Genomic DNA, 24,521 nt, shown 5'->3' with positions numbered 1-24,521 from the left:
AGGTGATTGGTGGATCCAGGTGAGCAGAGGGACAAGGGAATGGAGGAGGAGAGAATCAAATCAGAATCAGTTGGGTTTATTAGCACTGATATGTGTTGTGAAATTTGTTGTTTTGCAGCAGCAGTACAGTCCAATACATAAATAAGCCATTAGAAACATAAAAGAATAAATACATGGTGCAGAAAGAGAGCAAAATACTGAGCTTCACTTTTCCTGGAGTTCCCATCACCACATCCTTCTGCCCCTCCTTCCCACTTTCTGATGTTCCATTCTCTCATTCTTTACAACTTCTCAGCTTCATACTTCATCCCCTTTTCCCTTACCTGGTCTCACCTGTCACCTGCCAGCTTATCCTTCTTCGTCTTCCTCCTTCCTCTCCAGTCCTGCTGAGGGGTCTCTGCCCAAAACATTGACTGATACTTTATACTTTATTGTCGCCAAACAGTTGATACTAGAACGTACAATGATCACAGCAATATTTGATTCTGCGCTTCCCGCTCCCTGGATTACAAATATTAAATATTAAAAATAGTAAAAATTAGTAAATATTAACAATTTAAATTATAAATCATAAATAGAAAGTAGAAAAATGGAAAGTAAGGTAGTGCAAAAAAACTGAGAGGCAGGTCCGGATATTTGGAGGGTATGGCCCAGATCCGGGTCAGGATCCGTTCAGCAGCCTTATCACAGTTGGAAAGGAGCTATTTCCAAATCTGACCGTACGAGTCTTCAAGCTCCTGAGCCTTCTCCCGGAGGGAAGAGGGACGAAAAGTGTGTTGGCTGGGTGGGTCATGTGCTTGATTATCCTGGCAGCACTGCTCTGACAGCATGCGGTGTAAAGTGAGTCCACGGACGGAAGATTGGTTTGTGTGATGTGCTGCACCATGTTCACGATCTTCTGCAGCTTCTTTTGGTCTTGGACAGGACAACTTCCATACCAGGTTGTGATGCATCCTAGAAGAATGCTTTCTATGGTGCATCTATAAAAATTAGTGAGGGTTTTAGGGGACAGGCCAAACTTCTTTAGTTTTCTCAGGAAGTAAAGACACTGGTGGGCCTTCTTGGCAGTGAACTCTGCTTGGTTGGACCAAGTCAGGTCATTTGTGATATTGACCCCGAGGAACTTAAAGCTTTTGACCTGTTCCACTTGTGCACCACCGATATAAATTGGGTCGTGCGGCCCGCTACTCCTTCTGAAGTCAACAACCAATTCCTTTGTCTTGCTGACGTTGAGGGATAGGTTATTGTCTTCACACCATGCCACCAGGTTCTTAATTTCCTCTCTGTACTCAAACTCATCATTACCCAAGATACGGCCTACAATTGTTGTGTCATCAGCAAAGTTATATATTGAGTTTGATGGAAACTTGGCTACATAATCATGGGTGTACAGTGAGTACAGCAGGGGTCTGAGTACACAGCCTTGTGGGGCACCGGTGCTCAGAGTGATTGTAGAGGAGAGCTTTTCCCCTGTTTTTACAGCCTGGGTCCTGTCTGTGAGGAAGTTGAAGATCCAGCTGCAGATCTGAGCGCTAAGGCCTAGGTTCCAGAGCTTAGGAATCAGTTTATTTGGAATGATGATATTGAAGGCAGAGCTGTAGTCAATGAAAAGGAGCCTTACGTAAGTGTCTTTATTCTCCAGGTGTTCTAAGGAGGAATGTAGGGCTAGAGAGATGGCATCTGCCGTTGACCTTTTGATTAATCACTTCCGTAGATAGTTGACCTGCTGGGTTCCTTCAGCACTTTCTGTGTGTTGATGTAGTGTTCAAGGTTCATGGGCCGCTCAGAAACTGGGATACCAGTTTTATAAATCAAATGTCATCCCCTCCATGTTCTGTGGCTTTAAGTGCTGTTGCCTGTTTGTTGAGTGAGTTCTTGCATCTTTTGATCGGCCACTAACAGTAAAATCTTGTTACCTTCGGTTTCACTTACCAACATACTAAATGTTTGCTTTTCCAGGATTATTACAAGACGGGGATCATCCGCTGTCCAGATGGGATCTCAATTCCTGAACTGAGGGAAGCCTGTGACTACCTCTGCATCTCCTTTGACTACAGTACCATCAAATGCAGAGATCTCAGTAAGTCATGATCATAGGGTGCTATATGTACAGTAGAGTAAACTACACTACATGAGAGTGACCTCCGCTGTGCAGCAGAGAACAAGCGGCAGCTGCAAAAGGAGAGACTGAGCAGCCAAAAGACCCAACCACTAACCACCACCACCACCACCATTTACTCTTGCCCAAAATGCAGCAGAATATGTGGATTTCGGATCGCCTCGACAGCCACCTGAGGACCCACCCATAGACAACCCCTTTGGAGAACGTCATACTCAACTTGAGTGTTCACACTGTTAATGTGCTACAGCACAGAAACAGACCCTTCATCCTATCTAGTCTATGCCAGACTATTATTCTGCATAGTCCCATTGATCTGCACCTTAGCCCTTCATACCCCTCTCATCCATGTACTTATCCAAACCTCTGTTAAATGTTACAGTCAAACCTGCATCTACATTTCCACTGGCAGCTCATTCTACACTCGCACACACTCTTAAGTGAAGAAGTTCCCCCTTGGGTTTGCCTGAAATCTTTGTGGGTTTCAATATTTCCTTGAGGGTCTGTCAATATTTATATTCATAGAGTCACAGAACATGTCTTCTTCTTAAGTCCATCACTCTATGGGGTAAAGTCTGCTGACAGTAGATCACCAGAGTACTCTGTCTTGCACTGAAGGTTGATTGGCTCTGTGGCTTCCACTTGCACCACCTGACTTCATACATCTTCTAGGAGAAGCTCTTTGGAGCTTCTTTTGGCGTTTTTGTAGCTCTGGATTTTTATGGGGTGGGGTTGATAGCCCCATGCCCAATCCTCTTACTTTGCAGCTACTCTTGGGACTATCCATGGCAGAGTTAGTCATAAAACACTACATCATAGAAACAGGCTCTTTTTGCCCATCTAGTGCATATCAAACCATTGATCTGCCTTGTCCCATTGACCTGCACCTGTACCATAGCCCTCCATACCCCACTCACGCAAGTGCCTATCCAAGTTTCTCTTCAATGTTGAAATCGACCCCATATCCACCACTTGCGGTGTCAGTTCATTCCACACTCTTACCACTTTCTGAGTGAAGAAATTCCCACACAGTTAAAGTCTCACTCAACCTCAGTGGAAAAAGGCTGTTCGCATTTACCCTATCTATACCTCGCATAATTTTACATACTGTCTTTCGGCTGAATTTGAATATCCAAATATTTACAGTGCCTATAAAAAGTATTCACACCCCCTAGAAGCTTTCATGTTTTTTTTACAACATTGAATCACAATGGATTTAATTTGGCTTTTTTGACACTGATCAACAGAGAAAAAACTCTTCCGTGTCAAAGTGAAAACAGATCTTCGCAAAGTGATCTAAATTAGTGACAAATATAAAACGCAAAATCATTGATTGCTTAAGTATTCACCCCCTTCCAATCAGTATTTAGTAGATGCACCTTTGGCAGCAATTACAGCCTCTAGTCTGTATGGATAGGTCTCTATCTGCTTCAATGTTGTAAAACAATAAAGCATGAAAACTTCTAAGGGGGAGTGAATAATTTTTATAGGCACTGTATCTCCAATAGGGATGACCAGTAAGTATTGAAGTGATATAGAATGTGCCAAATTGTATAGAGTCTGAAGAACATGAGGGTGGTGAGTATATGGAACGAGCTGCCAGAGGAGGATGTTTGTGGCAGGTACAGTAGTATCATTTAAGAAGCAAGAAGATAGAAACATAGAGGGATGTGGCTGAGAGGAATGTTGGACAAACGCAGGAAGTTGGGGATAGCTGGATGGGCACTGTGGTTAGCATGGACTGGTTGGGCTGAAGGGCCTGCTTCCATGCTATAATTGCTCAACACCCAGGAGAAGCCTTCGGCTGTCCTGCCTTTGGCTGCTCTTCCAAAGAATAACCCATTCACAGTCCTTTGATCTCCCACCATTGAACTAGTGAGGAGGAAGAAGTTGAGGGGTTAGATTCTTTGCAGATTTGATTTTTTTTTTGTGATTCCTGCCTCTTTGGATTCTATAATGGAATTGCTGCAAAGTCATACACAAGAAGCCTCTGAGAAGTTTCAACAATTCAGCACTGAATTTAAACAAATAGATGGTAAATTGGATTCTATTCAACAAACTCTTAATGAACACGATAAACGTATTAAAAATAATGAGGAAAACTTGTCGGCTCTGGAAATGGAAGTGGATGAATTGCAGAAGCTTTGTGAAAAGCAGTCGAAGTCCAACAAAAAGTTAAGACAGAAGATTATCGACCTAGAAAATAGAAGTAGAAGGAACAACCTACAGGCTCTGGGTCTTGAAGAATTAATCGAAGGTAACCATCCTATGGAGTTTTTTGCAAACTTCTTGTGAGAATTATTTCCAGAGATTTTGACATCTGTGCCTATGATCAATTGAGTTCACAGATCTCCTGCGTTTAGACCTCCTAACACTCAGAGACCAAGATCAGTAATAATCTGTTTTCAGGAATGTAAAACAAAGGAATTCTTAATTCGCGAATCTCGTCGAAGAGGCATGATTGACTATAATGATCGCAAGATTAGAATTGTTGAAGATTATTTGCCTGAGGTTATGCAGTTCAAAGAAGTTATGTCCAAGCTTTTTAATATGGGTTTCAGGCCTTCCCTTCGCTACCCAGCCCGACTTGGAATCACACTTAAAGACAGTTCTTTCGAATGGTTCCACTTGACTGTTGAAGCATAAAAGTTTTTAAAATCCGAAGGCTAACTGTTTAGTTTCTCCTTACAAGAAGACACAAGATTAAATGAGAAACTTTTAATTCAGAAATCCCATTGAAGGGGCATGATTGGTTATAGGGTGGAATATTAAGATTCTCAAAGGTTATTCGCTTGAGGTTATGCAGCAATGTGCTAAGTTTAATCAAGCTCTGCTGGAATTTTTTTAACAAGGGTTTTAACCCGTCCCTTGGCTACCCAGTTTGACTGAGAATCTCATTAAAGATGGATCCTTTGAATGGTTTCGTTTGAATGCTGAAGCACAAAGATTTTTTATATTTGAAGGCTAATTGCTTAGTCTGTTTTTCCATGAAGATATAAGATTAATGTGTAATGTCCATCTGTATGAATAATTGTATCTTTTACTTTTGGTAAACCTTTGTAACTAATTTCCTTTCGTATTTTTTAATACTGTATTTTTGATATATGAGAATTGAATCTCTTGTTTGGGTATTGTTTAGTCTGGGTTAGAATATAAATAACCTTGAAACTAATTGGAGCGATCAACAGGTTTTTTGGGGGGTTGTCCGTAGTTTGTAGATGCCGACTTTCTTTTGGTCGGTTTTCTTTCTTTGGGAGGTGGACAAGGTTATGTTTTTTCTTCCCAGAAGCTGCTTTCAAATTTTTAGCCAACTTGTTGCTTGCTTACCATTTCTCAAGGTTTATGGCTTAGTTTTTAACTTACATTTTAACCCTTCCTTTAAATAATATTAAAAATGGGCCAAACTATTAATTTACTCAGTTTTAACGTGAAAGGGTTAAATCACCCTGTTAAACGTAATCAGATTGTTGCTTATATTAAGAAATTTAAGGTCCCTATTATTTTTTTACAAGAAATTCACATACACAAATGTGATAATCTACATTTTTTTTTAGCCGTTGGAATGGACTTTGTTTTCACTCTTCTTTTCAGGCCAAATCTAGAGGAGTTTCGATTCTTATAGATAATTCACTTTCCTTTGTCCAACTTAAAGTAGTGTCTGATACTAATGGACGTTTTGTTACAGATTCAGGAAAACTAAGTTAAATCTTCCCTTCAATGGGAGTTCAATGAAACCATCTCTCACTGCTCCCCGTCTGTAATTTCTTCGGCTGTTCAACTTTTCGACCACATTTTGACTCAGACTCGCTATCACAGCCATATATCCAGCTCTTGGCTCCATCCCTCCCTCTCCTGTCTTCTCCTATCATTTTGGATCTCCCCTTCCCCCTCTTAATATCTCTCTTCTTTCAGTTAGTCCTGACGAAGGGTCTCAGCCCGAAACATCGACTGTACCTCTTCCAATAGATGCTGCCTAGCCTGCTACATTCACCAGCAACTTTTATGTGTGTTGCTTGAAATTCCAGCATCTGCAGATTTCCTCATGTTTGCGTATAGTATTTGCGAATGTGTATGCCCCAAATGTAGATGATCCAGGATTCATTGAACGTTTTTTTTCATTTTTACCATATCTGAATTTTTATTCTTTGGTGATGGAAGGAAATTGTAACTGTTGGCCAGACCCAATTTTAGACCGATCATCTTCTAAACCAGCGTCTCTTAATAAATCAGCTTTGTTTATTCAATCCTTTTTATTGAGGTGTGGTATAGTGATGTATGGTGTTTTTTTTTACATCCTTTAGATAGGGAATATTCATTTTTTCCCCCTTGTTCATCACACGTATTCCAGGATTGATTATTTTTTTATCGATAGTCAAATGATTTCATCAGTTTGTTCCTGTGAATATAAAGAGATTGCTGTTTCAGATCATGTGCCTATATTTTTATCTTTAAAATTCCCTGGTCGTCTTCAAACCAACAGATTTTGGCGTTTTAATACAACTTTTTTTATCTGATAAGGAATTTTTAAAATTTCTAGAGAAGCATAATATTTTGTTTATTGAAGAGAAAAAGGAAGAGACTTCTAATCTTATTGTATGGGATACTTTCAAGGCCTATATTAAAGAACTAATTATTTCTTATACTGCAAGTGCTAAGAATAAAGCTAATAAAGAAAGAATTGAATTAGCCAATCAATTAAAACAATTAGATAAAAAATATGCTATAACTCCAGATCCTGTTTTATATAAAGGACGTGTTGAAGTTAAAACTAAATATGATCTTCTGTTAACATATGCAATTGAAACTCAACTTCTTAAAGATAAAACTCAATTTTACATTCATGGAGATAAATCAGGCCAAGTATTGGCCAACCAGTTAAAAACTTCTGTAGTTAAACGACAAATTAAAGAAATTTGCAGAACTAATGGGGATAGGACAACTGATTACTCTGAAATAAATGATACCTTTAGAGAATTCTATTCTAAACTTCATAGTTCTGATTCCCCTAAAGATAATACTGTAATGAATAACTTTCTAGATCAATTAAATATCCCTGCACTTTCTGCAGATAATTGCAAACAGATGGATCAACCCATTTCTTATGAGGAAATCACCAAGACTATATGTTCATTACACTCGGGGAAGGCTCCGGGTCCAGGTGGATTTTCTGGAGAATTTTATAAGGCCTTTTCTTCATTAATTATGCCGCAGTTACGCTTAGTCTTTTTGGATTCTTTCAAATTGGGTAGTTTCAATCTTTTTATGAAACTTCTATTTCGCTTATCCTAAAAAAGAACAAGGATCCAACTGAATGCTCTTCATATAGGCCAATTTCATTAGTTAATGTAGATACTAAAATTCTTTCTAAAGTTCTGGCTCATAGGATTGAAAATATTTTACCTTCTATTATTTCTGATGATCAGACTGGATTTATTAAAAACCAACATTCCCATTTTAATATACGCTGTGTTTTAAATGTTACTTACTCTCCTTCTCAGGAGATATCGGAATGTGCGATATCCTTAGATGCTGAGAAGGCCTTCGATCAGGTTGAATGGAATTATTTATTTGGAACTTTAGAAAAATTTAATTTTGGACCAGATTTTATTCAATGAATTAAATTACTTTATCTATCTCCTGCTCGCATTCTTACTAATTTTCAAAATTCCAAACCACTTAAACTTCACCGTGGAACTAGACAAGGCTGCCTGTTGATTCCTTTGCTTTTTGATTTAGCTTTAGAGCCCCTTGTCATTGCTTTTCGAGAATCTAATGATATCTGTGGTATTTTAAGGAGAGGTATCACCCACAAAATCTCGCTTTACGCTGATGATAGTTTGCTTTTTATCTGTAATGTTGAGACCTCGTTACCTTGTGTACTTTCTTTACTCTCCCATTTTAGCCAGTTTTCAGGATATAAATTGAACCTACATGAGAGTGAATTATTTCCTTTAAATAATTTGGTATCAATTAATACTAATCTCCCTTTTAAAATTGTAAGGAATCAATTTACTTATTTGGGTGTAACAATCACTAAGAATTACAAACACCTGTTTAAAAAAAACTTTCTTACTTTATTTAACCATGTAAAAAAGGTATTATTAAATTGGTCACCTCTTTCAATATCGTTGATTGGACGTATTAATTCTATTAAAATGAATATTCTACCTAAATTTATGTCTCTTTCAGGCTTTACCCGTTTTTATTCCTAAATCTTTCTTTGACTCTCTTGAATCTATTTTATCCTCCTATATATGGAAAAATAAACGTTCTCATTTAAATAAAGTTCATCTTCAAGAACCTAAAAAGTCTGGAGGTTTAGCCTTACCTAATTTTAGGTTTTATTACTGGGCAGTTAATATACAATATCGTACGTTTTGGCTATATTATATTAAGCATGTAGACTGGTCCGGTATGGGTTTCTTTAGAGGCTAATTCTGTTAATAACTTTACTATTATTTCTCTTCTTGGACCTTCACTTCCTTTATTTGTAATGTAACTAACTGATAATTTAATAGTTAAACATACTCTGAGGATCTGCATACAATTTAGAAAACATTTTGGTTTATTGAGATTTTCCTTTTCTAGTCCCATGTATTCTAATTTTCTTTTAAACCCTCCATGACTGATTTAGTTTTTAAAGAATGGGACAGGTTGGGTATTAAATGTTTTTGGGATCAGTTTGTTGGAGGAAATCTTTTCTCATTTGAACAATTGTCAGCTAAATATAGCCTACCCAAAACTCACTTTTTTAGGTATCTACAAATCAGAGATTTTCTGAGATCTCAATTATGCACATTTCCTATAAGCTCAGATAAGAACTTACTAGACGTAATTTTTAATTTGATACCTATTTACAATGGTTCAATATCTAATATTTATGGTATGTTACTGGAGACGAGGAATGTTCCTTTAGACAAAATTAAGAATCTCTGGGATCAAGATTTATATCTGAGTAAACTTGGAATGAAATTTTTAAACTGGTTAATACTTCATCGCTATGTGCTCGCCATACAATTTAAGGTGGTACATAGAGTCCATATGACTAAAGATAAGCTTTCTCGTTTTTATTCGGATATATCTCTCTACTGTGACAGATGCAATAATGGAGAAGCTTCATTAATTCATATGTTTTGGACTTGTCCATGTCTTGAAAATATCGGAAGTTTTTCAAACTTGTTTACTTTTCAAAGTAAATTTTAAGCCTAATCCTCTGATGGCCCTATTCGGTATTGTTGCAGGACAAGATATCAAGTTGAAGACATCTGGTTTACATATTTTGGCCTTTAGCTCTCTTATAGCTAGGAGGGCGCTTTTATTTAAATGGAAAGATGTGTCTCCTCCTACTAATGCTCAGTGGTTATGCGACGTTATGTCATGCTTAGATTTAGAAAAGATTTGTTGTTCAATTTCTGAATCTCATCAAGACGTTCAAACATTGTGGGGACCCTTTCTGAATTATTTTCAAAATTTTCAAAACCCTCAATTCGTTGTTTAAATTTAAATGTTGGCTATTATTAATTTTTATTATATGAGAAGGTATTTTACCTTTTTTTCTCCTTAATAAACAGCTTCAGTCTTGGTAGGAGTTAGACTTTTTTTTGTAATAAATTAGTATATTTCAATATAACTTTGACTAACCTACATGAATTTGGGGTAATGAGATTGTTATTATGAATAGATATAATGTAATTGGTAGTTGTTTTTTTCGACCTTTATGTATACTTTCTTGTACTCTGTATTCTTCTATGTAGAAACCAATAAAAATATTGGAAAGGAGATCTCTCTGGTGGAAAAGCATGGGCATTAATGTGGATTAGTTGTTACAATAACATTTTCCCTTTCCTTTTGAATTACTTATTTAATTTGTTTTTTTATAAGTGAGTGAGGCCTCCATCAGTTTGGGTCAACCATGGATGCTGTCCAGATATGCAAACCAGGGCAGTATAGTATGGAGAGCAAGCTCCCCCTCTCCACACATCTGATGAACCCAAAGGAACAGTAGGGACTGATATATTTTGGCATCAGCAGCGATGCAGGAGTTGCCAGTCAGCGTTGAATTCAATGCACAACTCCCTTAGGGACTCTAGCTCCAGATTTTTCCTCGACGTTTACACCTAAAGCCTTCTCCATAAGTGGGTATAGTCGCAGGGCAGTGGAGGTTTGAGGTCAGAGTTTTCCTTCTCCTAGATGAGCTGACAAGCCCTATCTGCCAGAAGCGGCTGCTCTTAAGGTGCCAGTAATCTGCTTTTGCTCCTTCTGTCATTAGTAATGGTTCCGTCGGGCTTAGTAACTAAGGCACACATGAAGGCCAGGAGCTGGACTGGTTGTCAGAAGCTATTTGAGATGCACACCATTGGGAGCATTTAATAGGTAGTCAGAGCTTATCCCCATTGCCACCCCGGCTATAACAACCGTAAGGAACCTTTTTTTAAATATATGCTACTTATTGCAATTTGCAGTTTTTATTATTATTTATTACAATGTACTGCTGCTGCAAAACAACAGATTTCACAACATATGCCAGTGATATTAAACCTGATTCAGATTCTGATCTACAGTGATTTTATTGAATTACAGATTAAGCTTAAGTAGTCTTTTCCTCCCCTCTGGTTTGTAAGTTGATATGTAACTCGCCTGAGCATCTGGTTTCTGTGTGCCTTGTAACTCTGAGGTGCTTACTGACTGGATTTTTTTGTGCCTTTAAGGTGCTCTAATGCATGAGCTTTCCAACGATGGTGCGCGCAAGCAATTTGAATCTTACCTGGAAGAAATGATTCTCCCGCTGATGGTGGCGAGTGCTCAGAGTGGCGACCGAGAATGCCATATTGTAGTCTTAACGGATGACGATGTGGTCGACTGGGATGAGGAGTATCCACCACAGATGGGAGAAGAATACTCACAAAGTAAGTTGGTGATGTAGCAATGTTATATACAGGTGATATTTGAGTTAAGGAAATTTGCCTTTATAGAATTCACGGTTCACTTCCCAAATTTGAGATGCAGAGTAAAATTTGCTTTCATGTTGTTTGTGTGTCTGTGGGTGTGGCTGACAGGTTAGAGGGCAGGGGGGTTGTATGGAGTAGATAAATCAACATGATTTTGTTTTCTAAGCTCATACTTCCTGACATATGTGATGTATAAGCCTATTCTGTAGGAGCACAGGGGTCACCTGTACTCGTAGGATCTTGGAGCTGATTATCACATTAATTTTAATCTTATTATTATTCACCCTTAAGAGCTCACTCTAAGGCACAATTATTCAGTGACATGCTGATTTGCTGTACCTAATTCCGTTTGCAGTTTTGTCCTTGGTCTAGGGTGGTGATCTTGTCTTCCTGTATTCAGTTTTTTTGAAATCTAAACTCATGGTTGTTGGTCTCCTTAAACTTCTTTTAAAACCTACTTTGGAATGATGTGATAGGAAGCTGTTGCTGAATTTATGTGGTGCCGGCAGTTAGATGACAGGTTCCTGATGGTGCCTAATACACTTACATTAGTGTGACTACCTCAGTTCCTTTGTGCAGATATCCTCAGTAACTAACTCAGCTCTGGCTGTGAACATGCTAGGCTTGAGTTTGACTCTGAAAACCTAGTCCAAGGTATAAAAACCAGAAGACTCCAGTAAGAGCAGAATTAGGCCATTTGGCCTATCAAGACTTATTCCGTCATGGTTGATTTTTATCATTCTCATACCCTATTCCCCTGCCTTCTCTCTGTAAACGTTGATGCCGTGACTAATCGAAAACCTATCAATCTCTGCATTGAATAATACCCAATGAGTTGATCTCCACGGCTGTCTGTGGCAATGAATTCCACAGATTCACCACTCTGTCTGAAATTCCTCCTCATCTCCGTTCTAAAGGCATGATCTTGTATTCTGTGGCTGTGTTCTCTGGTCCTAGACTCTCCCACCATTGGAAATATCCTCTCCACATAATTGAGCATCAGTGTGTCTCTCTCTGTGCCTGTGTTTCTGTCTGTTTGTCTGTGTCTGACTGTCCTAAACACTTCACTCTCTCCCTGTCTAATGGAATTGGAATGGCTTATTACTGTCACATGCACTGAGATCTTGCATTCAGTTCATACAGATCAGATCGGTACACTGGGCATTGAGTTAGAACAAAGGAAGCAATAACAGAATGCAGAATAAATTGTTATAGTCACGTAGAGAGTGTAGTACAGGAAGACAGTAAGGTGCAAGAACATGAAGTAAGGTTTTCTTTGAGCAAATTGGGAGGAGAAGACATAATATTTATTGTATTTACAGATATAGCACTGGACATGCCCTCCTGGCCCTAGAAGCCATATCGCCCAGCAACCCAACTATTTAACACTAGCCCACTCACAGTAGAATTTGCAATGGCCAACAAACCTACTGGTCATTACATCTTTGGACTGTGGGAGGAAACTGGAGCACCCGGAGGAAGCTCACATGGTCACGGAGAGAACGTACTAACTCCTTACTGACAGTGCCATAACTGAACTCTGGAATGCCCCGAACTGTAAGAGTGTCGCACTAACCACTGCGCTACCATGGCACCCTAATAGCAGAGGTTATAGCAGAGCGGATGGGTTCTTGATTAGTAAGGGTGTCAGAGGTTATGGGGAGAAGGCAAGAGAATGGGATTGGGATGGAAAATAAATCAGCCATGGTGAAATGGACTGAATGGCTTAATTCTGCTTCTATGTTGAATGTTTGGCTGTATTTGCCCAGCTCGATCAGGGCTTTAGAGATTGGGGAGGAGAGAGAACCAAGCTGAGAAAAATGAAGGACTGAGTATATAATCGTAAACCGTACACTAGTTTTCAAATTGTGTCTTGTATTGTTCCCTGCAGCCGACTAAATATCGTTGTAGAAGACTTGAGGTTAAATAGAGATACAAATGTGGTTACAGATGAGCCGCTCATTGAATAACTTGACGGGTTTGAGGGTTTGAATGGCCTATTCTACTGCAGAAAGATGAAAAGGGGTTTGGAATGTTGGAACTTCAGCAACTGAAGCAGTTTCGCAAATTATAATGGGGCGAGCTAGTTCCGGTTGTCACATTATAGGAAGGATACAAGGCTTGGAGAGGGTGCAGAAGAGGTTTACCAGGAGGTTGCCTGGATTAGAGGGCATGTGTTATAATGAGAGGTTTGGACAAACTTGAGTTGTTTTCTCTAGATTGGTGGTGGCTGAGGGGAGATCTTGTAGAGGTTTATAAGGTTATGAGAGGCATAGACGGACAGTATCTTTTTCCCAAGGTTCAAATGTCTAGTGCCAGAGGGCATGAATTTAAGATGAGGGGTAATTTCAAAGGAGATGTGAGGGCAAGTTTTTTTACACAAAGAGTGGTAGGTGACTGAAATGCACTGCCTGAGGTCATGGTAGAGGCAGATACTTTAGGGACTTTTAAGAGATGTTTAGATAGGCACATGGATGTGAGGAAAATGGAGGGATACGAACAATGTGTAGGCAGAAAGGGTTGATTTAGTTGGCTATTATATTACTAATTTAATTTGTTTGGCACAATGCTTATTGTTCTATATGCTATGCAAGCATCTTCAGTTAATGGTATTGCTTCAATTGCTGGGTAAGCTGTTCTAGTTGTAACCCTTAGATTCTGTTGGCTGTGTAAGTCTTGGGAAGACAATCTCAGGCCCCACCAAATGTGTGAGATTGAGGTGCACAACCTCCTGTTTGTGTGGATGCTGCATGATGTGTTACCCTGTTACAAATCAGTACCACGAAATCACAGATAGTACACCATATGCAATTAAATGATTTAGCTTTATAATTCTTAATTCGACTAGAGGGTTAGTAAAGAAAAACAAAAAGAAAAGGGCCCATTTTAATGAAACAGTCTAACGTGCACAATTTGGAGCTCACGGTTTCCGTTCCACTGGTCCTCCATCGACTTCCCCGGGCTTCGTCGACTCCTGGCCCCATTTCAAGTCCACTCTGTCCTGCTGTCTATGACCTCTCTGTTCTAGCATCTTCTCTCTCCATCTTCCACCAAACAAAAGACCCAGGTCGCCACGGTCTCAGGCACACAACAAGAAAAAAACACTCCCTTCACTGGACAGCGCACATTCCAAAGCCCCCATTATCTCTAGACATAACCCAAGCACTGCTGCTACAGAAAAACCATTACATTAATAGTGAACCCTTTCCCAGGGCGTTACATAGTGATGTTGATTAAACATTGGCCAGGACTCAGGATAGCCCCCGTTTGAAATAGTGTCACATGATTTTACACATCATAAACCTGCGAGCTTAATGTCTGTTCTTCTTCATCTTAGAGCTAAGCTTTTAGCATAGCCTTTGGCTCAAACAGCCGCATCCCAAATGCTGGATGCTACTGAAATGTCAACTGCTGAGGTATATAAGATGAAGGGAGGCATTAATCATGTGGATAGCCAGAGGCTTTTTCCCAGGGCTGAAATGGCTAACAGGAGGGGGCATAGTTTTAAAGTGTTTGGAAGTAGGTTCAAGGGGAATGTCAGAGGTAAGTTTTTCTCACAGTGGTTGATGTGTGGAATGCACTGCCAGCGATAGTGGTAGAGGCGGATACAATAGGGTCTTTTAAAAGATTCTTAGATAGATACATGAAGCTTAGCAAAATAGAGGGTTATGCGGTAGGGAAATTCTAGGCAGCTTCTAGAGTAGGTTACATGGTTGGCACAATGTTGTGGGCTGAAGGGCCTGTAATGTGCTGTAGATTTCTATGTTCTGTGTTCTATATCCAGATAGATATCTTCAACGGTGATTTGTACAGAGCAGGTCTTGCCTGCCACTCATTTTAGACCGATGTTTCCAGAGCTGTTGGATGGATCTGCAGCACCTGATTTCTCCCCCAGCCACCTCCTCTCGTTTCCATTCCTCATTCTGGTTCCCCCTCGCCAGCCCATCACCTCTCCGAATCAAAATCAGGTTTATTATCACTGAAAAGTGTCGAGAAATTTGTTTTGCGGTAAGAGGTTTCATGTATTTGCAGCATTTTATGTATTTTGGTACAATACATAAAGTATTACTATAATTTACAATGAGAAATATAAATATAATAAGCAGTACAAAAAGAAAGCAAAAATAGTGGGATAGTCTTCATGGGTTCAATGTCCATTCGGAAATCTGATGGCAGAGGGGAGGAAGCTGTTCTGAATTGTGTGAGTCTTCAGGGTCCTGCACCTTCTCCTTGAACATAGTAACGAGAAGAGGGCATGTCGCAGGTGGGGAGGGTCCTTAATGATGGCTGTCGCCTTCTTAAGGCACCACCTCTCGAAGATCATTGTCTTTTGAAGTGTCTCTCAGCTAACGGGGCAATACCAGATTTCTTCTCCCTACTCCTTCTCTCTTTTCCATTTCCGATTCTGGTTCCTCTCTCTTCCCTTCTCTTCTCCTCACCTCCCCCGGTTTCTCTCCTCCTTCCCTTTTTCCCCATGTCCACTCACCCATCACAGTGGCGTAGTCGCTAAGTACCAGCGATCCAGGTTCATTTAATTCCTGCTGTTGCCTGTAAGGAGTTTGCACATTCTCCTTGTGATTCCACTGGTTTCCTTCCACAGTCTAAAGACGTACTGGTTGGTAGGGTGATGGGTGATTGAAAATTGTCCTGTGATTAGGCTAGGGTCAAAGCAAGGCATTGCTGGGCTGCATGGTTTGAAGGGCCCATTCCATGCTGTATCTCAAATTTAAAAAAAATAAAAAGATTCCTCCTATAGCCCTTTACCTCTTTCATTTATCACCTCCCAGCTTTGCATTTCATCCTCCCTCCCTCACCCACCCATCTTCCCCCTCACCAGGTCTCACCTATCAACTGCTAGCCTCTCCTCCTTCCTCTCTCCCCACCTTCTTATTCTGGCATCTTCCCCCTTACTTCCCAGTCCCAATGAAGGGTCTCGTCTTGAAGCACTGACTGTTTATTCCTCTCCATAGATGCTGCCTGACCTGCTGAGTTCCTCCAGCATTGTGTGTGTGTGTGTGTGTGTGTGTTGCTCTGGATTTTCAATATCTGCAGAATCTCTTGTGTGTCTGATCTTCAGCACTAATTTGTGCTGGTCGCAATGCATTGGGCTGATGAATATGTCTTTGCATATCTTGTAATAACTGTATTTTCTGCAGCCATGGAGTAAAATGTCAGCACAGAACTATTGAAATTTGAAACAACAAAAATACTAGCACAGTGGTTAACACAGCTCTTTACAACACCAGAGATCACTGATCATCGTTCAGTTCACACTGATCTCTACAAAGAGTTTGTATGTTGTCCCGGTGACTGTGTATGTTTCCTCCCACATTCCAGAGATGTACAAGTTCGGGTTAGTGAGTTGTTGGCGCTGGAAGTGTGTTGACACTTGCGGGCTGCCCCAGAACATCCTCGGACAGTGTTGGTTGTTGATGCAAGCGATAGATTTCACTGTAAATATGACTTATAAAGCTATTCTCTTTATAGAAACATAGAAAACCTACAGCACAATACAGGCCCTTCGGCCCACAAAGCTGTGCCGAACATGTCCTTACCTGAGAAATTACCTAGGGTTACCCATAGCCCTCTACTTTTCTAAGCTCCATGTACCTGTCCAGGAGTCTCTTAAAAGACCCTATCGTATCCGCCTCCACCATCGTCGCCGGCAGCCCATTCTACGCACTCACCACTCTCTGCGTAGAAATCTTACCCCTGATATCTCCTCTGTACCTGCTTCCAAGCACCTTAAAACTGTGCCTTTTCGCGCTAGCCATTTCAGCCCTGGGGAAAAAGCCTCTGACTATCCACACGATCAATGTCTCTCATCATCTTATACACCTCTATCGGGTCACCTCTCATCCTCCGTCGCTCCAAGGAGAAAAGGCCAAGTTTACTCAACCTATTCTCATAAGGTAAATCTCCTCTGCACCCTTTCTATGGTTTCCACATCCTTCCTGTAGTGAGGAGACCAGAACTGAACACAGTGCTCCAAGTGGGGTCTGACCAGGGTCCTATATAGCTGCAACATTACCTCTCGGCTCCTAAACTCAATCCCACGATTGATGAAGGCCAATGCACCGAATGCTTTCTTGACCACAGAATTTGTCTTTAAATTTGAGCAACTGCTGCTTCTGTCAGAGCCCAGCAGCTAAGGCGCAATCATTACTGAATTGTGTTTCAGCCTCTGACTAAATATGCTGCACGCTGCGGGCTTCTCTTCTCAATGTTCCAAAATAACCTTTGTCTCTGGAGTGAAGGAGGCAAAGTGACTGGATTGAAGTGTACAAGATGATAAGAGACGTAGATAGAGCAGACAGCGAGAGACTTTTTCCCAAGGCAGAAATGGCTAATACCAGGGAGTATAATTTTAAGGTGGTTGGAGGAAAGTATTGTGGAGGGGGGAATGTCAGAGGTAAGATCCTTTATGTAGAAAATGGTGGGTGCATGAACCCCGTCCAGTTGTGGTGGTACAGGCAGATACGTTAGGGACATTTAAGAAACTCTTAAATAGGCATATGGATGATAGAAAAATAGGATATGTGGGAGGGAGGGGTTAGATTGATCTTGGAGTAGGTTAAACATGCAACATCCAGACAGAAGGGCCTGTACTATGCTGTAGTGTTCTAATGAACTAACTACGGCACAAAGTTAATCCAAATAGTAAAAGTTAGCATCCAAAAACCACAGAAATCAGCCATGATGGAATGGCAGAGCAGACTCGGTGGGCCAAGCTTTTGCAGATGCACTGTCAAAAGTATCCTGACTAGTTGCTTTGTGGTCTGGTATGGCAACTTGAAAGCACAAGAATATAAGAAGCTGCAGAGAATTAGCCCAATGGGCTTAGCCCAATATATCACAAGAAAATCCCTCCCCACAATTGATAGTATCTACAGGAGGGATGGGCCCCAAGCAGTCAGTGTCTAACAAAGATCAAATATTGAAAGGCCTGGGTAGAGTAGATGTGGAGAGGATGTTTCCTATAGTGGGGATGTCGAGGACCCCAGGTCACGGCTTCAGAATAGAGGGACATCGATTCTAAACAGAGAGAAGGAATTTCTTTAGACAGAAGGTCTGATTCAGAGGAAGTTTATTGCCACTGACAGCTGTAAAGGCCAAGTCATTGGGTATATTTAACAGAAGTTGATAGGTTCTTGATTAGTCAGGGCATTCAAGGGTACATGGAGAAGGCAGGAGAATGGGGTTGAGAGGGATAATGTATTGGCCATGATGGAATGGCAGAGCAGACTCGATGGGCTGAATTACCTCATTGTGCTCATATGTCTTATGGTCTTATGGACATGTATTGTGGCAACATGGATATGTTTCAGCTTCCCAGACACACTCTGCCATTGCCTACCACACCTGTTTTAACACATCTGTGATTGTTGAGCCTAAATCCTTTTAGTTCCCTGAGTTGAGCTACAACTGAGACCGCCGATATCTGAGGTGTATGATGGTACTCATTGTTAAAGGGGTCGCTACTACCCAGCGTTGGTCTCTGCTCACTTCATCAACACTATTGAAATATAAAGACCTTTGATAAATAAGGAGACTCTACTGCTAGTGGCAGTGGAATTGGAAATTAGAGGGTTAAAGATTAAAGAATTGCTTTGAAACATTGAATCATTCAGTGAAATGCATCGTTTTGCATCAATGGCCAACACAGATTGGGGATGCGCTGGGGGAAGTATCACTGCACTTCCGATGCCAACGTAGCAGGCCCCCAACTTACCACTCCTAACCTGTATGTCTTTGAAAACTGGGTCAGCCAGAGGAAGAGTGCATGGTCCTGGGGAGAATGTATCAATTCCTTAGAGACAACAGTGGGAGTTGAGCCCCGAATAGTGATTGCTGGCCCTAGCTTACATTACCATGCCACTTGAAACAGGACTGGTGAAGAAACCTCCCTGCAGGAGAGTGGTAAGAATTGAGAGGAACGGAGTCACTTTCACTGGGAATTGGATAATTACCTGAAGGAAAGAAACTGTCAGGCTGAGGATAAAGAACGGAAGACTAACATTAATTAGAAAGCTCTTGCAAGGCGACTTCACAAAGCAAAGGTTTCTCTGCTCATCTATAGTTCCAAAGATTAGCTGATGCACTTCCCATTCTCAATATCTACAGAGAACACAATTGCATCCGTCCTACTGAACTTCACTGGCCTTTTGAAACATGACCACAGCGGTAACCATTGCTGCTTTGGCTCTGGAAGCTAGTTAGTTACAAGAGAAAAGCTAATCACTGAAGATTGATTATCCATATTGCATTCTCGCTGTGAACCAGATGGTGTCTTGCTTGGGACCTGCTGCCCTCTGCCAAGCCAGTCCTTGTTCAGTAAAATAACCTTGAGGCTGACAGGCTGGAATGCAAACCACACTGGAGGGGGGCAGGCTGGAATGCGTACTCGAGCTGCAACATACTTTTGTGTGCACAAGCTGTCATATTTGCCTGTATTGAATTCAGCAGGAATTATTTTTTTTATTACAGAGAGTTGTAAGTATAGCCCAGTCCGTCACGCAAATGTGGCGCAGTAGTGCAGCAGTTAGCATAACACTATTTCAGTGACAGTGACAGTGACCTGGGTTCGATTCCCGCCTCTGTCTGTAAGGAGTTTGTACGTTCTCCCCATGACCGCCTGGGTTTTCTGTAGCTGCTCGTTTCCTCCCGCATTTCAAACCTATACAGATTAGTAAAGTAATTGATTACATGGGTGGTGTCGGGCTTTTGGCCTAGAAGGGCCTGTCACCCTGATGGGTCTTTAAATTTAAAAAAAGACTTCAAGTCCCCACTCAGCCTTCAGTTTATGAGAGAAAAGCTGCTCAGTCTGTTCAATAATAAACTTCACAATTTGAACAATTTATAAGGGGTTAGTGTAATGCTTTACAGTGTTGGTGACTCAGGTTCAATTCCTGCTGCTGTCTGCAAAGAGTTTGTATGTTTCCCTGTGACTGTGTGGGTTTTCTCCCACATTCTGGGTTAAGGTTAGTGAGTTGTCGACATGCTACGTTGGCACCACAAACCTGGCAACACTTGCAGGCTGCCCCAAGCACATCCTTGGATTGTGTTGGTCGTTGATGCAGAAGATGAATTTCACTGTATGTTTTAGAGTGAATGTGACGAATAAAGCTAATCTTTTATCTTAGAACAAATAGGAACAGTCCATTTTAAGTGCAGATTGGTCATAGTGTTACTAGTGATTAGAGCTGTGCTAGTTGGTTCAAGAACTGAATAGTTGAAGGGAAGTAGCTGTTTTTGAACCTGATGGTGTGGGACTTTAGGCTTCTGCATCTCCTGCCTGATGGTAGCTGTGAGAAGATGGCATGGCCTGGATGGTGGGGTTCTTCGATGGCAACTTCATGAGGCAGCAACTTCGGTAGATACTACCGATGGTGGGAAGAATGAATGGGTGATAGCAACTTCGGACAAACCCCCTTCTGTAGATGTGCGCTGGAGAGTATACTGACTGCATCACAGCCTGCTTGGAAATCCCAATAACCTTGAATGGAAAAACCTACAAAAGGTGTTGGATACAGCCCAGTCCATCACAGGTAAAGCCCTCACCACCATTGAGCACATCTACATGAAACGTTGTCACAGGAAAGCAAAATCTATCATCGCGGGCCCCCACCACCACCCAGTATCATACTCTGCTCTCACTGCTGCCATTCGGAAGGAGAACCCACGCCACCATGTTCAGGAACAATTATTACCTCTCGACCGTAAGGCTTTTGAACCTCAGCTCTGAACGGATTCCACAATCTATGGACCCACTTTTATGTTCTTGATATTTATTGTTTGCTTATTTATTATTACTTAGTTTTTTCTATTTTTTTGTAATTGCAGTTTGTTGTCTTATGCATGTTGGTGTTTTCAATGATTCTGTTATGTTTCTTTGTATTTACAATGGATACCCACAAGAAAATGAATCTCAGGGTAGTATATGGTGACATATATGTACTGTAATAATAAATTTTTGAACTTGTTTGCTTGTTGGAATACATCCATAATAATGTGACTCTTATCTCATCTCAAGTTATTTACAGTACCAAGTTATACCGATTCTTCAAATATATTGAGAACCGAGATGTAGCCAAGACTGTGCTGAAGGAACGAGGACTGAAGAAGATCAGGCTGGGTATTGAAGGTAAGCTGAGGATTTGCCTGGATATTGCGAAATGGAGTAGAGTTCCAGAGTCATACAGCACGGAAACAGCCCGTTCAGTCCTACTACTCCGTGCTGCCCAAGGTGTCCCATCCAAACTCGTTCAGAGTCAGGTCTAATATCACCGGCATATGGCACAAGATTTGTTGTTCTGTGGCAGCAGCACAATGTCGTACATAATAAAAACTATGAATTACAGTGAGAAGTGTCCTGGATCTGGGGAAGCTAGTGCTAGCTAAGTTTACAACTTTCTGCAGCTTTTTCTGATCCTGTGCGGTTGCTGTGGCCCCACTTTACCAGACGGTAATGCAACCAGTTAGAATGCACTCCATGGTACACCTGGCCCATGACCTACTAAACCTTTCCAGTGCATGTACCTATCCAAGTGTCCTTTAAAAATTCTTATTGTACCTTCCTCAGATTCTTCCTCTGGCCATTCATTCCAAACAGATGTGTAAAACAAATGTTGCCCCTCAAGTTCCTGTTATATCTCTACCCCCAAGCCTAAGCCAGCCCTCTTGTTCTTGATTCTCTAACCCTGGGAGAAAGACTGAGTGCATTCGCCCTATCTATGCCCACCATGATTTCTCAGAGGAATAATGTCTTGTAACCTAGTCCCTCAAGTTTCATCAACTTTCTTGTATTTGAACTGATCGTAAATCATCTCTCTGTCAGCATATTCAAGATAGTTTAACATCATTTCCAGTATACAAGTGTAAAGGAGAGGAAATAATTGTTACTCAGAATGCGATGCAGCACAAAAAAAACAGTAAGATAATAAAAGAAGACACAACTAATATAAATACTTAAGAAAGCTTGTATCTAGAGATTGATTGTATGTCTGTAAAGTGACGCTAGGCACGGGAGTGTCTGTACATAAGGTGACTGATTGGAACTGATAAGTAGTGGTGGTTGGTGTGTGGAGGTGTTGATCACTTTGGGGAATGTAACGGTTTTGGAGTTTAGTGGTCTTGGCATGGATGCTATGTAGCCTCCTCCTTGATGGAGTCCATGGGCAGGGTGGGTGGGAGTTTTCATGATGTTACGGACTATTTCCCGGCTCCTTTCTGTAAATGTATCATTGATAGCGGGTAATTTTCAGATACAGAGGCATTTGACTCTGCCTGTGTTGCTGAGGACCACTTGTCATGTTGTGGGCTTTGTTATCACGGTGTATGCTCTGTGTTCAGGTTACCCCACATACAAGGAGAAGGTGAAAAAAAGACCTGGGGGCCGGCCCGAGGTCATCTACAACTACGTGCAGCGTCCCTTCATCAGGATGTCCTGGGAGAAGGAGGAGGGTAAAAGCCGCCACGTTGACTTCCAGTGCGTGAAGAGCAAGTCCATCACCAACCTGGCGGCGGCGGCAGCAGACATCCCCCAGGACCAGCTGGTGGTCCTGCACCCCACACCGCAGGTGGACGAGCTGGACGTGCTGCCCAACCTGCCGGTCAATGGCAACAACGAAGGCGAGCTGGAGCCGCCGCCCCCGCCCCCGGCCGTCTGATGCCTCGCGAGGAGGAGGTGGGGAGCTGCCGGAAACCCCAGAGCATGCCGTTGCCAAATGACATCCTCGTATTGCATTTATCCGTGCGAGAGAAAGCGTGTGTCAACGTCGTACACTAACATGAACTTTCGGCGTAACCAAGTTACAGCTTGTATTTTCCAAACACCAAGGCCGAAAGCCGATTGCTTTTGTTGCCAGGAAGAGGAGTGAGAGCGTGATGTATTTGTTTCTTCCATTTTTATTTTTAAATGCACAATGTTATTTAGAAAAGGCTATTGCAATCTGGGTGCTATGTACCGGGGGAATGGCTTTGATCTGTAATATTTCTTTTGTGTTTGAAAAACCACGTGTTCTGTGAAATGCATTAAATTTCTGCAGATACAGCATGGGGCAAAGTGATCTCTAGACTCTGTGCACCAAATTTGCCCTGGTGGTTTGAAGCATTTGTTCTTCGGGCATAGTTATTCCTTGGGGATGGTGGGTTATAGAGCCGATATTTCTAAGTATTGCTGTGTGCAGAGAGGAGTGCTGCTCCATGAAGTTTAGTTTCCTGAAATATATGTACATGTTGCAGGAGTGTTCTTTGCATTTCTAACAGCTGAGGAATGATTATATAAATAAACATCTCAAGCATTTCTCTTGTTCGGTGAAGTTTTCTTACAACCTAATTCAAAAGTGTCAAACTGACTCTACAATATTTCTCCATGTGACAAGATCTCAATCCCAGTACCACTGGAGGATAAATATGGGTTCAGAACACGGGGGTGTATTTATCACCACTGTAAAAAAAAATAACTTAAGTGTGCAGGAGGGTACTGACGGTGAGCAGTCCAAAATATTGCACCTCTGGCACCTGCTCCCTCAAAATTTGCTGTTCTCATGAGTGAGACTTGAACCTCAAAAGAAGTTTTTTTGAAGGAAAAGGGTGCCACAGTAGTGTAGTGGTTGGCACGACACTATTACAGCTCAGGGCGTGGGAGTTTGGAGTTCAATTCGGTGTCCTCTGTAAGTCTGTGTGTTCTTCCCATGAGTGCGTGGGTGTCCTCTGGGTGCTCCGGTTTCCTCCCATATTTCAAAGACATACCAGTTAGTAGATTAATTGATCGTTGTAACTTGTTCAGTTAAGGCTAGGGTTAAATTGGGGGTTGCTGGGCTGGGTTGGTGCTGCCCTCCGGTGTTCAGCCAGTGGAAGACAAGCTGGATTGTGTTCATCTGCACTGAGTGATGCGAGGGTCTGTTCTTGCAGAAACGTGGCTTCGGGACGACATCCACGCACCGTCAATCTACAGGCCATGACATCCAAGGACTTGGGCTATATTGCTTAAAAAAATGTTTTTGTAACTATGTTTTTTTGCTGCTGTTATTCTATGTGCTATGTGTGATTATCGTTTTACACCTTGGCCCCAGAGGAACACTGTTTTGTTTGGCTGTATTCATGTTTATGATTGAATGACAATTAAACTTGAACTTATCTGAACTTTAACGGTCAAAGGACTAAGGAAAAATTTTCATCCAGGGATGCAGAGGGTCAACAATTCAGCCTTGAAAGAGTTGTGCTGCCTGTTTAAAAGGTATTAGTATGAACATTGAGGGGTCATAACGGGAATGAATGTACAGCAGGAGACACAAAGTGGGTTTAGATCTGTTATTCTGCTGTGAAATTAAAGAACTGATAGTGGTACCTATTAAGTTATGGCAGCTTTGCAGAAGGAATGAGAACATTGAGGAAATTCAAGCAACACACATCAAAGTTGCTGGTGAACGCAGCAGGCCAGGCAGCATCTC

At 41.3% G+C, this 24,521-nt stretch overlaps 1 protein-coding gene across 4 annotated transcripts in view; it reads left to right on the top strand.

The window, feature by feature from the left end:
- LOC134353559 (BTB/POZ domain-containing protein 10) overlaps nt 1–24,153 on the top strand; it is a 165,451-nt gene extending 141,298 nt beyond the window's left edge. For 3 of the 4 annotated variants that reach the window (XM_063061590.1, XM_063061591.1, XM_063061592.1), the window contains 4 exons: nt 1,960–2,080; nt 10,828–11,025; nt 21,101–21,211; nt 22,420–24,153. In XM_063061590.1, the coding sequence (XP_062917660.1) occupies nt 1,960–2,080; nt 10,828–11,025; nt 21,101–21,211; nt 22,420–22,736 (747 nt within the window). In that variant the 3' untranslated portion in view covers nt 22,737–24,153. The remainder of the gene's footprint in view (nt 1–1,959; nt 2,081–10,827; nt 11,026–21,100; nt 21,212–22,419) is intronic. The other variant, XM_063061588.1, reaches the window with a different exon arrangement.
- Nucleotides 24,154–24,521: the final 368 nt, after the last annotated feature.

The sequence above is a fragment of the Mobula hypostoma genome, chromosome 11, assembly GCF_963921235.1.
Source record: "Mobula hypostoma chromosome 11, sMobHyp1.1, whole genome shotgun sequence".
Taxonomy (NCBI): Eukaryota; Metazoa; Chordata; class Chondrichthyes; order Myliobatiformes; family Myliobatidae; genus Mobula; species Mobula hypostoma.
This window is presented reverse-complemented; position numbering and strand designations above follow the sequence as displayed.